Here is a 14,901-nt window from a genome sequence, read left to right on the forward strand (position 1 = left end):
GGGGGGGGGGGGGGGGGACTTGCTAACCCTAACCCTGCTTCATCCCCGCACTCCATCCCCACTGTCATGGCAGCGCTCTACTGCACAACCTCCTGTCTGTAATGCTTGTGGAGCACTCTGACTGGTTGTTTCAGTAACCAATCATCAGAGTGCTCCAAGAGCGTTACAGACGAACAGACGGACAGACAGACTAAGCCATTTATTATATTAGAATTATTTTGTTAGTTTGATGATAAATTTGGATAAGCAGCATATTAGAAAGCCAATTTAATCAGGATACAGAACTCAAGGAGGGTAGTATACACTGTGAGTGGCAGTATACACAGTGAGCCATATGGGAGCTGATCCTGCCAGGACCCCAGGCTCAGAACTCTTACTAGCTTCAGCAGCATTTATGTGAGCATACAGCTCCTGGGTTTGGACCCATAACGAAGATTCCAGGAGGAGGATTATTACAGTGCTCAGTCTGCTTTAATCCTGCCATTTTGAACACTGTAGTAATACTCTTGGTAAAGTATTAGTCTCAGTTTTGCATGCATAACAAACTACTGGAATAAAATATATTGAAAAACAGAGAAAACTACCCACAGAAGATTCCTTTACATTTGAATGAACAAAAGTCCTGTGGTTATTGCAGGCCTGGGGCCATCTCCCTTGCTGTACATGTTAAGCATAGTAAACGTTATCCTGAAATGTTTGTAACAATGAACCGTCACACAGCTTTTCCAACTATGGTAGGCTGGATCCCAGGCTTCTGTATATTATCTTAGCTCCTCTGAAGTCAGAGCTATGATAATATGAACTTAATTAAGTGACTCTGCTCATGGTTGGTAAATTTTATTCTTTTTGAACTCATCTTGTGATTGTAAGCACTTAACGCCTTCTCTTTGTTTGCCAGGGATTTACAAATAATGTTTAATCCCCAGCCTACTCCAGCCCAACATCCAGGTATTACATTTCCTCCATCCCTAATCTTTTTCTATTGGAATTTACACTTAGAACTTATCTACAGATGAATATTTGAGTGCGTCCTACAGTAGTGGATAAAGATCTAAGCAAAAAGACTATTTGGCAATAAACACATGTGCCATACTGCCTAAGTTATGTGGCTAAAAAGTTTTGGCTGCTATTAAAAACTAAGCTCCTACCAACAGGGACTCAGTGAACAGATGCTGGATGCATCTACATATGTGATTAATGCATAAGAATAAACTCTAGCGCTTATTGCTCCAGAGTCTTTTGCTCCCAGGTGCACCGTTTGAATATGCCCTTTGTCTGTGTACCTCTGTCCACACCCAAACTTTACAGTTGCTAAACCTTCACTGTACAACACAAAATAATTTCAGTGGGAAAAACTGTAGTTGCTTAATAGCTAAGGTGGTTAATGATTTGTTTCCCACATATCTCCAAAACAGGTTTACTAATCTAAATGCTACCATAATTGGATATTATAGACTGATTATCACAAAAGCACATATGCAGCTATTTTAAATAGCCTGTATAACATTTTAAACCATTTGTTTAAGAAGGTTTAAAAGTTGATGTGGAATGGTCATATGAGCTGCAAAACTTATAAGTTCTAGAATAAAGAAAAAGAACTCAGAAACACCAAGCAGTCCTTGGTAGTTCAATGGTTCAATTTCTGAAAGTATCAAAATAACCAGGCAACCTCTATTTGTAAATCACTGGGGGCAGTATCAGAAAAGGTGGGAGAAATCCAAGTGTTCATAAGAGCTGGTCAAAATTTGAGCAGAAACTTTTAAAAACAAAAAGCAGTAAACTGTAAAAATGTGTAAAAATGTAATGTTTTGAACAATTTCCCTATGACACCCCATGGTTAATAGAAAATATGACAAGAGTTGGAAAAAGCAAAAATTCTGAACTGGTGCATTTTAGAAAAAAAGATTTTCATTTTATAGTTAGCTCTAACATCTTAAAGTACTGCACTCTACACCCAGCGCTGCTAAGAACGTACAAATGCCTTCATAATATTTACCTGCTAGACTGGTTTAGACCGAAAATGATAAAATAAAAGTCATGTAACAACAGTATTTATACAATATCATGAAAACATAAACATCTTCAGAAAGCTATGAATATAATAGGCTAGATCCCTGAAGAAATGTCTTTGCACAGCCCTATAAGGCACAATTTAGAACAAGCCTGAGATTGCTCCAAGGTACATTCTGGCAGCCTAAGAATCAGAGGAGCCAACAGGTAGTTAGAATATCACCTTTCCTCACATCACTCCTCTGTTGCACTGGGCAAAAGCACTGTGGGCCTGAGGATCTGACATAACAATTCACACTTGAAAAGGCAGCATTTATACAATAAGATCCTGTAACGTTTAATACATGGACTCTTAATGCAAAAACAATGTATGGCTTATTACTGATGAATAAACATTCTAAGTGTTACACTATCTGCACATGTAAGTAACACTGTGCTTACCTCATGTGGGTTTGTGTAACCCAAAAGCAGATTTGCTGCTTTAATGTCACCATGGACATACTCGTTTTCATGTATATATGCCAAGGCATCCAACTAAAAATAAATAAAGGAAGCATTATCATCATTACCACCATATCTCCTTGCCCCCAAAATTCAATGAGCCTCAATTGTTTACATCCTATGCTAGACAGTGAGGCAATTAACTGCTCTAAGTTAGAAAAAGTCCTGGACAGAGACTGTGAATTAATGAATCACAGTCCCCTGCCAGGCTCCTCTACTTACACCCATCACAAAAGAACTTGCCAGGTGTATGTCAAGAAGTAAAGCCAAGATTTAGCTCGTTCCCCCTTCACTCCATTCACCTGCCTCTGCTTCCACAGTGCTAGTAGCAGACACAGAGATGCAAGGGACTACTAACTGGGCCACAATTTACCCTGTATAAGTCCCCAGAGGATTTAAGAAGTCTTTAAAATCTCTTTACTCACAATAATAATGTTGTCATCGCCAGGCCTTTTATCTCACGATTCACTGAAACAAATATCTTATAACAATGGAAGGGCTGTGGGAATTTCAAGCTCTCCAAAGGGATCAAACTCATTTTTCATTCTGATGGCTCACAAGATCCTGGACCTTAAGCCTGTACATTATTTCCCACCCAGTACTTCATAAGTAATTTTTTTTCTTGGAGAGGGTATGGTAATTTCTTACTTTGCAAAAAAAGAAGTGGCATGTCTGCAGCATGTCATTTTATACAAGAGGAAAAGAATCATGGCTGTTAAGAGAGATGTTATAATGTTTAAACAGTTCAGCAGTGACGAAAATTCAGTGGCAGAGTACAGAGAGGGTAATCAAGGGGCAGTATAAAGGCCCTTTATTAGATCATTAAAAAGCCCATTTTTAATTCAATACCAGTGTCTCTCAAAAAAAATGCCATTGCCCTCAAAGGAAACATCATACAATCTCCCAATAATCTAGGCAAGCTCAGAGAGACCAGAAAAATCAAGGTGATGATGTATCTATAACCCAAAAGACTAATCTCAGTCCACCTGTGTTAAACAAAACAGCACTGCTGAAAGCACAATAGCTAAAACTGTCAAATGCAGATGCCTAAAATAAGGAGTTTCTACAATCTCAGAAAAATCAGGTCACTTTACTAAGGCATTAAATATGAATTTCAGCACCTGATTTTGGCACCTATATTTCAACATTCAGTCACTATTCCAAGCTAAAAGCTGATTCAAAGCCCACTAAGTCAAAAGGACTCTCTTCATGGACTTTGGTGAACTTTGGCTTGGGGACATAGAGCTTTAATGTCAAGTAGATCCAGCTTCTATTAACACTTGTTCCACAAAAGTGCAATTCATTTTAAGAGAACACTGTAAAGCTCCAAATTCAGCATACTTTTTATGTAAGCCTGTAACTTGAACCCTAATTGGGGTCCAGACAGGTATCATTACAGGAAAAAAAAACAGGCTTCATTAGAAAAAACAAAGCATGTCAAAACAGAAACATTTCATTTCCCCTATACTTACTATTCGGATCCCAAGCTGCAGAACAAGTTCTTTTTCAAATCTGCGTTCAGCATCAAATATTCTTTGCAGGTCTATACCTAATCTTTCCATGACCATGAATCTATAACTATTAAAAACATACAATGAGAAAAACTTTCATATGAAGAGAGTGCAGCCAGCTTTACTCAACAAGGTTAAAACAAAACTTCCTGCTTTTCACTGAAAATAGCTACTCAGGCCACTTTATGCCCAAGAGCACTGAATTCAATTCACTTTCTTATTACCTTTTTCCATTGTACTCAGCCAATCCTGATCCCCAGAATACTGGAATTCCTAAACATCGTATTTGTTTGAGCTTCATCCACTTTTGTACTGTCACCATGGTAAAACAAAGAGAAAACAGGATTAAAGCTAGATATTGAAAATCCACAGTGTAACTTGTAATTTAACTTCTCTCAAAATCTTTATTAAAAAGGGAAAAAAAAGAATTTTTACAGAAGGGTTCAATTTAAAAAATTCAGAATGGAATTTTATTTTTGTCTTGCATTCTGCAAAACATTAATAAAGCTCTACGTTTCTTTAACATATAATTTTCTGTGCCATAAAAATGCAATAGGAATTCAGCGATGAGAACATGAAGAAAGAATGAAGTATTTCTAAAGCTTTATTTATTCAGAAAGCAAAAATGAAAACAGGCCAATACACAATGCTTTCAGGTGTCCTTATGGTTTAACTTGATGGTCAGCCACCTATAGCTGACTGCTGGAGCCAGTCCAGGGAGCTAGAGCCTTGGCCACGTCCAGTAGTGGGGGAGGGGAGGTAGGCTTTACCAGGCGGGCAGCCAGAGGCAGGGAACTTTCCTGGGCTTCACTGCAGCTTGGTGGCACAGACAAGTGGTGGCAGGGAGAAGCAGCGATGGAGGTGGCCAGGTCCTAGCAGCAGTGAGATCCTAGTGCTGGCCCACCTGAGAACTAAGATGGGCCATTTCCTGCCACCAGAAAACATTGCTGACCACTGGTTTCACTCAACATCTTGTCTTTGGGACTGTTCCCATAAAAAAAAGAAAAAAGTTACCCACAAGCCCATGTGCTTGTAGGGTTTTTATTTAATGTATTAGTTACTTTTCGTAAGATTCTAGAACAGGCACAACTTTTCTCCTGGAAATGGTAACTAGTAGAATCAGCCTTAGAGGCAACACCTGTGCTAGGACTTTGGACAGAAGCAGGCATTCATTTCTAGCAGTAGAAATTTCTGAAAAGTTTTCACTACTAGAAATGTTTCCAGGAGAGGGAACAGTACAGGGGTTCAACCTGTAACCACCTCCTCTCCCCTACTTCTTGCACCTTCCCGAGACCGGGGTGATTCAGGCCTGGGGAAGGCATGAGGAGCACTGCTGCTCCACTCCTCCACTTGAAGGGTGGTGCAGAAGGTCGGAGAAGGGAGTTGAGTGGCAGAGAAAGACGCCCCAGACTTGACCAATGGGGAAAAAACCTTAGCATGTTCTCCAGGCCAGGGGGCCAGGAACTGGAGCAGGAAAAGCCTTCCCCAAGCCCACTTCCCATCCCTGCCAGCTTCTAAATCATTGCTCTGCAACCCAGTTGGACAGTGGGGACAGCAAAATGAAGGTGGCAAGCACTGACACTGACCATGCCATGTGGAGGACGGCTTTCCCTGTGCAGAATTAAGAGCCACGCAGCTGCTTCCCCTGGGAGAAGAGTTGAGGGAACAGCAGGCTAAAGCCCCCTAACTCTTCCCCAAACTAGGGACTGCCCACTTTGGGGAACAGGCAGGAGCTACTGTCTGCCTCTCTTCCCAAACTGGTCTGCCTCCCCTGCTTGCCTTGCCTGCCCAGACCAGTTTGAAAGGGGAGGCAAGCAGCAGCTCCTGCTCCCTGCCTCTTCCCCAAACTGAGCAAACCCCACTTTTGGGAGAAATGGAAGGCACGCTTGTAGGTTTGTGATTTCTGATAGGAGAATGCCAATTCTCCTGGTAGAACTGTAAGGACTGTACAAGGCCATAATCCTAGCTTTGCTCATTTTTGCCCTCTGATGTGAATGAGTTTGTACAATCTGTCAACCAACCGGACCAGTTTCTGTTCCCATTTAACCTGCAGGGAATCACAAATTTCAGTCACAATAAATGCAAGTAAATGTCGCTTAGACCAGAATTAGTTCTTGCATCTGAAGTCTGACACACAAAAAGCATGAAAAGGTTATAACTGTAAAAAAAGATATGCATTTTTAAATATGCTTAATTAGAATTATTTGTTTTGCTAATATAAACTTACTATACTCCTGTTTTGCGGCTCTCTGGTAAAATTTCAGTTCAGAAAACAAGGGCCCATTTTCAAGATATTCCTACACAGAAACAAGTGCATTTAGAATTAAAAAAAGAACTAGAAAGATTACCTACATAATGGAATGTAAATTCTACATGACTTATTATTTATTTCTTCTTAATGATAGATTATAGCATTTGACAGAGGCAATTTTTCATATAATATAGCCAAAATGCTAGTTTTAAAACCAGTAACTTCCACTTGCAATAAATAAATAAATAAATAAAAACCATTACACATGCCGAAAAGAAAGCACATAATAGAGATAAATATAAGAACTGCTTAGAAAACTGTATTTTAAAAAAATATTGTAACTTTGAATTTAAGACTCATAGAATCATAGAAAATAAGGGTTTGAAGGAATCTCAGAAGGTCATTTAGTCCAACCCCCTGCTCAGAGCAGGACCACCCCCAACAAGATCATTTCAGTGACAGCTTTGTCAAACCAGGACTTAAAAACCTCCAAGGAAGGAGATTCCCCCACCTCTCTAGGTAACCCATTTCAGTGCTTCACCACCTGCCGAATGAAACATATTTTCCTAATATCCCTTCTCTTGCTGCAACTTGAGACCATTGCTCCTTGGTCTGTCATCTGCCACCACTGAGAACAGTCTAGTTCCATCCTCTTTGGAACCCCACTTCAGATAGTTAAAAGCTGCTATTAAATCTCCTCTCAGTCTTCTCTTCTGCAGGATAAATAATCCCAGTTCCCTCAGCCTCTCCTCAGAAGTCATGTGCCCCTGCCCCCAAACCATTTGGGCTGCCCTCCACTGGACCATCTTCAACTTGTCCAAATTTTTTCCATAGCGGGAGGCCCAAAACTGGACACAGTACTCCAGATGACCTGGACTTCTTCAGTCTCCACAAGAAAAGACTGAGAGGTGATCTTGTGGCCGCCTACAAATTCATCGGGGGCGGGGGGAGGGGGCCGCAAGGAATAGGAGATGCTCTGTTTGCCAGGCCACCCCTTGAGGTAACTAGGAACAATGGCCACAAACTGACAGACAGCAGATTTAGGTTGGACATCAGGAAGACGTTCTTCACGGTAAGGGTTGCCAGAATCTGGAATGGGCTTCCAAGGGAGGTGGTGCTCTCCCCTACCTCAAGAGGAAGCTAGACATGCACCTAGCTGGGGTCATCTGACCCCAGTGCTCTTTCCTGCCCAGGGCAGGGGGTCTGACTCAATGTTCTACTGAAGTCCCTTCTAACCCAAACATCTATGAATCTATGTGGCCTCACCAATTCAGAAGAGGGGAATTATTACTTCTCTCAATCTGCTGGAAACACTCCTAGTACTGCAGCCCAGTATGCTGTTAGCCTTCTTGGCAAGAAGAGCACACTGTTGACTTATATCCAGCTTATTGTCCGCTGTAACCCTCAGGTCCTTTTCTGCTTAGCCAGTTGATCCCAAACCTGTACTGGTACATGGGATTCTTCTGTCCTAAGTGCAGGACTTTGCACTTGTTCTTGCTGAACTTCATGATATTTCGTTTGGCCCAACCCTCCAATTTGTCTAGGTCACTCTAAATCTTGGCCCTTCCCTATAGCTCTACCCTCCAGCACATCTACGACTTCCCCCAGCTTGGTATCATCTGCAACCTTGCTGAGGGTGAACTCTGTGCCATCTTCCAGGTCATTGATGAAGACATTGAATAAAACTGGCCCCAGAATCGACCCCTGGAACATTCCACTAGATACTGGCTGGCAACTAGATATCAAGCCAGTGATCAGTACCTGTTGAGCCCAATGATCCAGCCAGTTTTCTATCCACCTTACAGTCCATTCACCAACTACTACTTCCTTAGCTTGCTTGCAAGAATGCTATGGGACCCGCATCCACAGAGCCAGTCATCTCATCACAGAAGTCAATCAGTTTGGTCAGGCATGACCTGCCCTTGGTGAATCCATGCCGACTGTTCCCGTTTCATAGATGTTAGGGGCTGGAAGGGACCTTACAGCCCCTCCTGAACTTGAACAGTTCACTTTCTTCTCCCCAAAGTATTTAGAAATGGATTTCCTGAGGACCTGCTCCATAATTTTTCCAGGGACTGAGGTAAAGCTGACTCGTCTGTAGTCCCTGGATCCTCCTCCTTCCCTTTTTTAAAGATGGGAACTATATTTGCCCTTTTCCAATCATCCAGGACATCCCCTGTTTGCCAAAAGTTTCCAAAGGCTCTGCAATCATGTCAGCCAACTCTCTCAGCACCCTTGGATTCACTGCATCCAGTTCCATGGTCTTGTACACATCCAGCTTTTTTAAATAGTTCCTAACCTGTTCTTTCATCACTGAGGGCTGTTCTTTCACCTTCTCCCTGAACAGTGCTGCCTGATGCAGTACTCTGGGAACTGACCTTGCCTGTGAAGACTGAGGCAAAAAAGGCATTGAGTACTTCAGCCTTTTCCTCCTCATTCGTCACTAGGTTGCCTCCCACATTCAGTAAGGGACCTGTGCTTTCCTTGAATTTCCTCTTGTGGCTAACATACTTGTAAAAACCTGTAATGTCCCTTGTAGGCTGCAACTCTAATTGCCTTCCTGATTCCATCCCCACATGCCTGAGCAATATTCTTATACTCCTCCCAGGTATAATTATGATATATTCTTAAATTCAGTCATTTTTTCCATTATGAAGTTCATGATTAGGAATGCAATAAAAAAATGCCAGACTTATCTCTAATGGATAAAATGTGACAAAAACAAAAGAAAAGCAAGCAATGTCACTCAACACTCAAGAATAAAAAAAAGAGTTAAAGAAAGTGCTATTGGATTTAAATTAAATGATTTAGAAATGAAATATGTGTATTACCACTTTAATTACATGCACAGCATCATCTTCTACAGGAATATCAATATGAGGAGAAGCTGCAAAATTAGAGAAATAGGGCAATGAAACTGCATGCAGTATTTGATGACCAAAACCTGAAAAGCAAAGTATGTAGCACGATGTATATAACACATAAGGATGTTCAGAAAAAGGGATGAAAGGTACATTTTCCCAAAATAGTTGTTAGAATTGTTCCCCTTTTAATTTCAAAACATTGCCTAAATTTCAACTCAGTTTATAATTTTCACAATACCTAGACATAAACATGGGCAATTCTAATCTTGCTTTTGGCAGAAATGTCTCAATCCAATCTTAATTCTTCATCAGCTAAGGCCCTTGCTCCCCACTTACACCAAACTTAAATAAAACTCTGTACATTAAAACAGACAAAGCTGTTTTCTCAATGACTAAGGTCAGCCATGTATTCTTCATGTATGCTTTCTGTCAATTTGCTTTCATGATAAAGACTCCAAGTAAGGTTACAACCTATGTCATCCCATTTTCACGGTCTGATCAGTAACTGATTTTACATCATGTCACTGACGTAAGTGACATTCTTTCCCCACTGCTATTTAATTTGGCCCACATTCCCATCCCAACATTATATATTTAGGTACTAGCATGAACAGTGTGTGCCCCCAGCAGCTGGGGGGGCATAGCTGTGCTGGCAGCGGCAAGAGCCCTGTGGCAGTAAGTGCAGGAGCTCCCACAGACAGTGCCAGTGGCAGTGGCAGGCACCACTGGCAGTGGTGCCGAGGGGCAATCGCTGATGACCCCTTTTTGCAGGGGGTGCACCACCACACTCAGCAGGTGCACCTGCATGCACCCCCTACGCGTTGCCCCTGGGTACTAGCCTAAAATAGGGACAGTGGAGCTCAAACCACCCAAAGAGGAAATTGGAAACTGTGCTTCTTAGCACAAGTAGAAATTTAAAAACAGTAGCAACTGACCAGACAACAATTACAGGCTGGGGGACAGAACTCTGTTCCACACTCCAAGCAGTCTGCCTAGCCTGCTGCCTTCTGCAGGTAGGTTCTGCCCCATGAGAAGCACCTCAACCAATTCTCCCAAAGAAAGCATAGTCTTTATGCAATAACAAACAAATAAACAAAACCAAACCTTTTTGCCATGTCCCAAGCACTAGAAGGGGAGCCCTTTGACTCTGGCCCCAGCACAGTCTGGTCCCTCTTTGTAGTAAGCTGTTCTGCTCGTAGCTTGCTTCCTCCTCCCTTGCCCGACTCTTTCTGGAGCTTTTTAAAGCTCCTACGGTGACACTCAATGCATATCCAAATGCCCCACACCTGGGTTCTCTCAACAGGGCTGACTGTTCCGTTTTACAGGAACAGGTTTCCTTGTTACTCATAGACAACAGGATTCCGACCTTCAAAGAACTGGCATTTCTCTTGGATGCCACCTCAGGATTAAAATGTAATGAGACTAATTCACACCTGTAATAACAATCGATGGAAAACCCAAGACAGAGTTCCAGGAAACAAGTGTCCCAGTGAAACCCAGGGGTGAATCACTAACTCCTAACATGGGCAAAAGCGAAGTTTAACTATTTTATTCCACTACCAAAATCACAAACTCTGATCTGACAAAACTGAATTATCCCTATACTGGGTGAATGGGCATCTGAACATGGTTAAGGATAATCAGGCTACTCTAGCTCCTCAGTTCTGCTTATCAACTGGTCTAAATTAAGCCAGTAGATGCACTCTATTAAGAGACCCTAGGGCTTCAATCCTACGCTGCAGCCCTTTCTCTGCCTCATCCCCTCCTAGATGTGGCAGCATGCTTCAGACTGAAGACAAATGGAGCAGTTGACACCTCCTGGAGCTAATGTTTTAAGCAGTCTACAGAATGAGACAGGCAGGCAAATACAGATTGCATTTTCAAGGGTTTTTTTTCTTGTTAACAAACAGAATGCACAGGAAACGTTTTTTATTTTTAGATGAAAGGCTGGATTTTGATCTCTCTCCATCTCTGGAAACAGAACCTAGGTTCAAGACTACGGCCTTAAACCATGCCTTAACCTGGTCCAACCCACTGTGGACCACATGTTGAAATATCCACAGATATTTCCCACTATATTTCACATGTTTCCTTGATAGCTTAGCAATGCCATGTGGCCTAAGCAGGAGCATAGTAATTTGCTTACTGACAGGAAGATGGAAGCTAGTTTATTTTAATCAAGAAAGAATAGGTGCATACTGAGAGGCAGAATTTAAGTATGCCTGGAAGAAGCTGGTTTTATTTGAATGCTCCTGTAGTTAACTTCATAGGTACTTCCTGCTACTGGGATAGGGCCATCTTTCTTAACAGCACATACTCTGAATTTGACTAGCAAGTACCTGCTCACCAGACTACTGAAAAAGAGGGCAATTAATTGGTGGTAGTCTGGCACCAGAGTCTAAACCCCTAGTTTCTTACAGTATAAGTTTCCAGCTGATCTTTGAAGCTCTGCTCATAGCACATTTTGAAGAAAAAACTCACAGCCTAACGTCAAGCCAAGAGTGAAAGGACTGTGGCAGATGTGGCTTTGAGGCAACAAGGGAGAAAGAAACTAGATAAGGAACGAGGAATATTGTCAAGTGTGTATTCTAAGACTATAAGGTACAAGTAGGGAAAAAAGATGTATAATTGTTATTGCATGTATACAGAATAATCTTTAAACATGTAACAAGCATACTGCACCAACCACTGCAATACATTATACAGATAATATTAGGGAAAATGTTTACAGTGATTATTTCTAGAAATATTGATTTACCCAAAATTGTTCATGCTGTTAATATTGCATAAGATGCATCGACATATCCCATTTTATTAACTACATATACTGTACAGCAGATACTTTTATCTCCTGTGGTTTGCCAGTGAGACAGACAGTTTTTGGTTATATATGGAGTTTTGTTGGGGGTTTTTTTTGTTTTGTTTTTTTGTTTGTTTGTTTGTTTTTTTTAAATCGACTTTACTGCATATGCCTACTTAAAAAAAAAAAAGAGAAAGGCTTCCAAGGTTTATCAGTCTGATTATATATCTCAAAGACCAGCACCACTCTCTTGCAGGTTCAACTCGTAATTAATTACTGTATACATATAATTAGCCATGCCTTGTTCTGTGCGATAGCACATTGCTATTTATTACATTACAATCAGTTAAGTAGAAGACAGTAAGCAGAGACCCTGCTGGAGAGCAGTGCTAAAATGTAAGGTGACTGTTATGGCACCTAACACATGGTGCCACAGGCACTGTATGGTTGGACTATGTTAGGAAAGGGTACACTGAAATAATACCATAGCAAGCAAAAATCCCCAGTCTGTGGCACTGGTACATATGCACATTTCATCTAAACTACTGCACATCAGAGGGGTGTGTTGTATACCAAGAACTATTTCTGTAATGTACCTTCATATTTCAGTAACTTTTTCCTTTCAGTTTCCAACTAATTGGAAACATTGCCATGAGTTACAACTACTGCACAGAGGAGTAGCTGACAAACTGTATTAAAATACAAGCTGGAATAAAAAAAATTTTTGATAATATTTACATTTGTCACCTAACCATTGAAGGAAAAAAATTACCTCAAACTAACCTAGGTCCAAAATTCCCTAGCTTTGCCCAGACAAAGCATTTAGGGTGCTTCTATCAGTTTTAGCTGTGAATTTCATTGCTTTTGTTGGCTTCTGCCGCAACCTTAATTAATGTAGCTTCCTGAGTTTTAATATGACAATGTAACAATCGAGCATTTCTGGATCAACCATGATTTTCTAGGACTACATGGCACAATTGCATGCAGTCTGACAAAGAAGTGTGCCAATTTTATTTGCCAGTTTTAATGTGCCAGTTTTAGTTTTAGCAGTTAATTTGTGGCAGTCATGTCTGGAATACAATGAAGGATTTCAATGGTACTCATAGAATCAGTTTTGTTGACAAAGTTTACACAGTGGAAAAGAAAAACAACATCTATTTGGCAGCTAGGAAAAATATCCATACTTCTGCCCACAGCTGGTCTCCTTGCTTCTGCTGGATGTTTTGGAAACATGAACAAAGTTATCTCAAATCATTTTTTATTGATTTATGTTTGCCTAGTTTTTCAGTGGACACTGTCTTAGCTCAGTTTGTGCAGAAATAATTTTTTGAATCAAGGATTTTTTTTAACACCAAATTCAAAAGCTGGTTTGGTCATGTTCTGGAAATAAGAAGAGTAGAAAAATCCTGGCCCCTACAGAATCAATGAGGCGCAAATTCTGTTGCTTCTAATCGTTCTGATTGATGTAAACATCTTAAAGAATTATTTTCATACGACTCTGATGTTAATAAAAACAATTAATTCACAGTGACCACCATAAACATTTTGGAGTTGTTAAATTTACTGTAGTTTTCAAGTACATTTTAAGAACAGAATGTACCATGATGAATCAAACATCTATTTTTATTTGGACCCATTATATATTTCCCCACTTTGCTCCCCAGCCAAACCTCTTGTGAAATTGAAGCTTTACATATTTTAAAAGAGACTGTAGATGAGCTCTCTGTTATTTAAGGAAGACCCTTGTTTCTGTTTACACTAGCCCTGATTTTGTCCCAATAATACAGTATCATTCTCTGTATACACACATTTTAAAGGAGCTTTTTCAACCCATCTTTTTGAAGTCTTCCTTCAGCTTCCTTAAGATTCTATTATGAAGACACTACATGTACAGAAGCCTCTACAGTAGATTGCAATCCAGCTTTCATAACAACTTTGCTGACCTAGTCAATGAAAAACTGAGCTCCCCTGCAAAACTGTTTTGGATTTAGTCTGCAAATGCCTCCAATACAGAGCAGTTCTGGCTGAAATTTCTTTGATTTTCTCTCATCTTTCTACTACATTTTAATCATGGGCTACCAGTGCCAAAGTTCTGCAGTCCATAGCTACGAAGGCCACCTTTTAACTTTCAAAGTTACTGTCTGAGCTGGAGTAGGTATGACATATCCTTTAACCTCAGGCACCAAAGCTATGCACAGTCTGCTGTTACAGTATTCTTGGATGAAAGTCCATGCCTCTAATACTTAAAACTTGATGCACACACTGTTTTCTGGCACACGTGCACTCCGGCCCATCTGCCAGGCTGACACTCTGCCTACTAAGAAGATGTGATGCCAGTTTCAACAAGGTGCAGGCACCAATCAAAAAGCAGTTTGGCGTTAGGCAAACTAGCTTTATATGTTATCTTCAGAAGTTCTGCCTGATATCCTAAAAACAATGATTATACAATTCAATGTACAGAATCACTCTGCATCTTTAGGCCTATATGTCCAAAGATTCCTTTTAGACTCACTCTCCTCTCTCCATTGCACATACTTAACATAAGACTCTCCAAAAACTAAACATATTCCCAATAATTCCCATCACTTAAACCTGAAATAAAGGACAGGACAGGTCTGACCACAGTTTCTTCAGTCACATGAATCTCAGTAGTAAAGCGTATGGGCATTTGTAGACAACACTTTAAAGTGGGTTTAATGTGAGTTAAATGCCTTTTGCACTGCTTTAATGGCATTGCTGTTTGCACTGTGCGTACTGTGCATTAATTCCAGCAGCTGTACTGTGTGTACTGTGCGTTAATTCCAGCAGCATACTGTGCGTTAATTCCAGCCGCTGTAGCACTTTCGGTGGTGTAATGTGCCTTCAATGACTTTGGAAAGCAGAAAATGACTTTGGGGCGCTGCAAAGTAAAACACCTCCAAGGAGTTTTAGTTTCCTAACGTACAGCTGCGGAGGGAAGCACCA

The 14,901-nt window shown here is 40.8% G+C and overlaps 1 protein-coding gene across 3 annotated transcripts in view; it reads right to left on the reverse strand.

The window, feature by feature from the left end:
• Positions 1–14,901, reverse strand: part of VRK2 (vaccinia related kinase 2) — an 83,072-nt gene that overhangs the window by 57,688 nt on the left and 10,483 nt on the right. For 2 of the 3 annotated variants that reach the window (XM_019516648.1, XM_019516649.1), the window contains exons 3-7: positions 9,105–9,160; positions 6,250–6,319; positions 4,247–4,334; positions 3,984–4,089; positions 2,452–2,544 (exon numbers count right to left, since the gene is read on the reverse strand). In XM_019516648.1, coding sequence (XP_019372193.1) covers positions 2,452–2,544; positions 3,984–4,089; positions 4,247–4,334; positions 6,250–6,319; positions 9,105–9,160 — 413 coding nt within the window. The remainder of the gene's footprint in view (positions 1–2,451; positions 2,545–3,983; positions 4,090–4,246; positions 4,335–6,249; positions 6,320–9,104; positions 9,161–14,901) is intronic. The other variant, XM_019516650.1, reaches the window with a different exon arrangement.

The sequence above is a fragment of the Gavialis gangeticus genome, unplaced genomic scaffold, assembly GCF_001723915.1.
Source record: "Gavialis gangeticus isolate Ggan-Ray unplaced genomic scaffold, GavGan_comp1, whole genome shotgun sequence".
NCBI classification, from domain to species: Eukaryota; Metazoa; Chordata; order Crocodylia; family Gavialidae; genus Gavialis; species Gavialis gangeticus.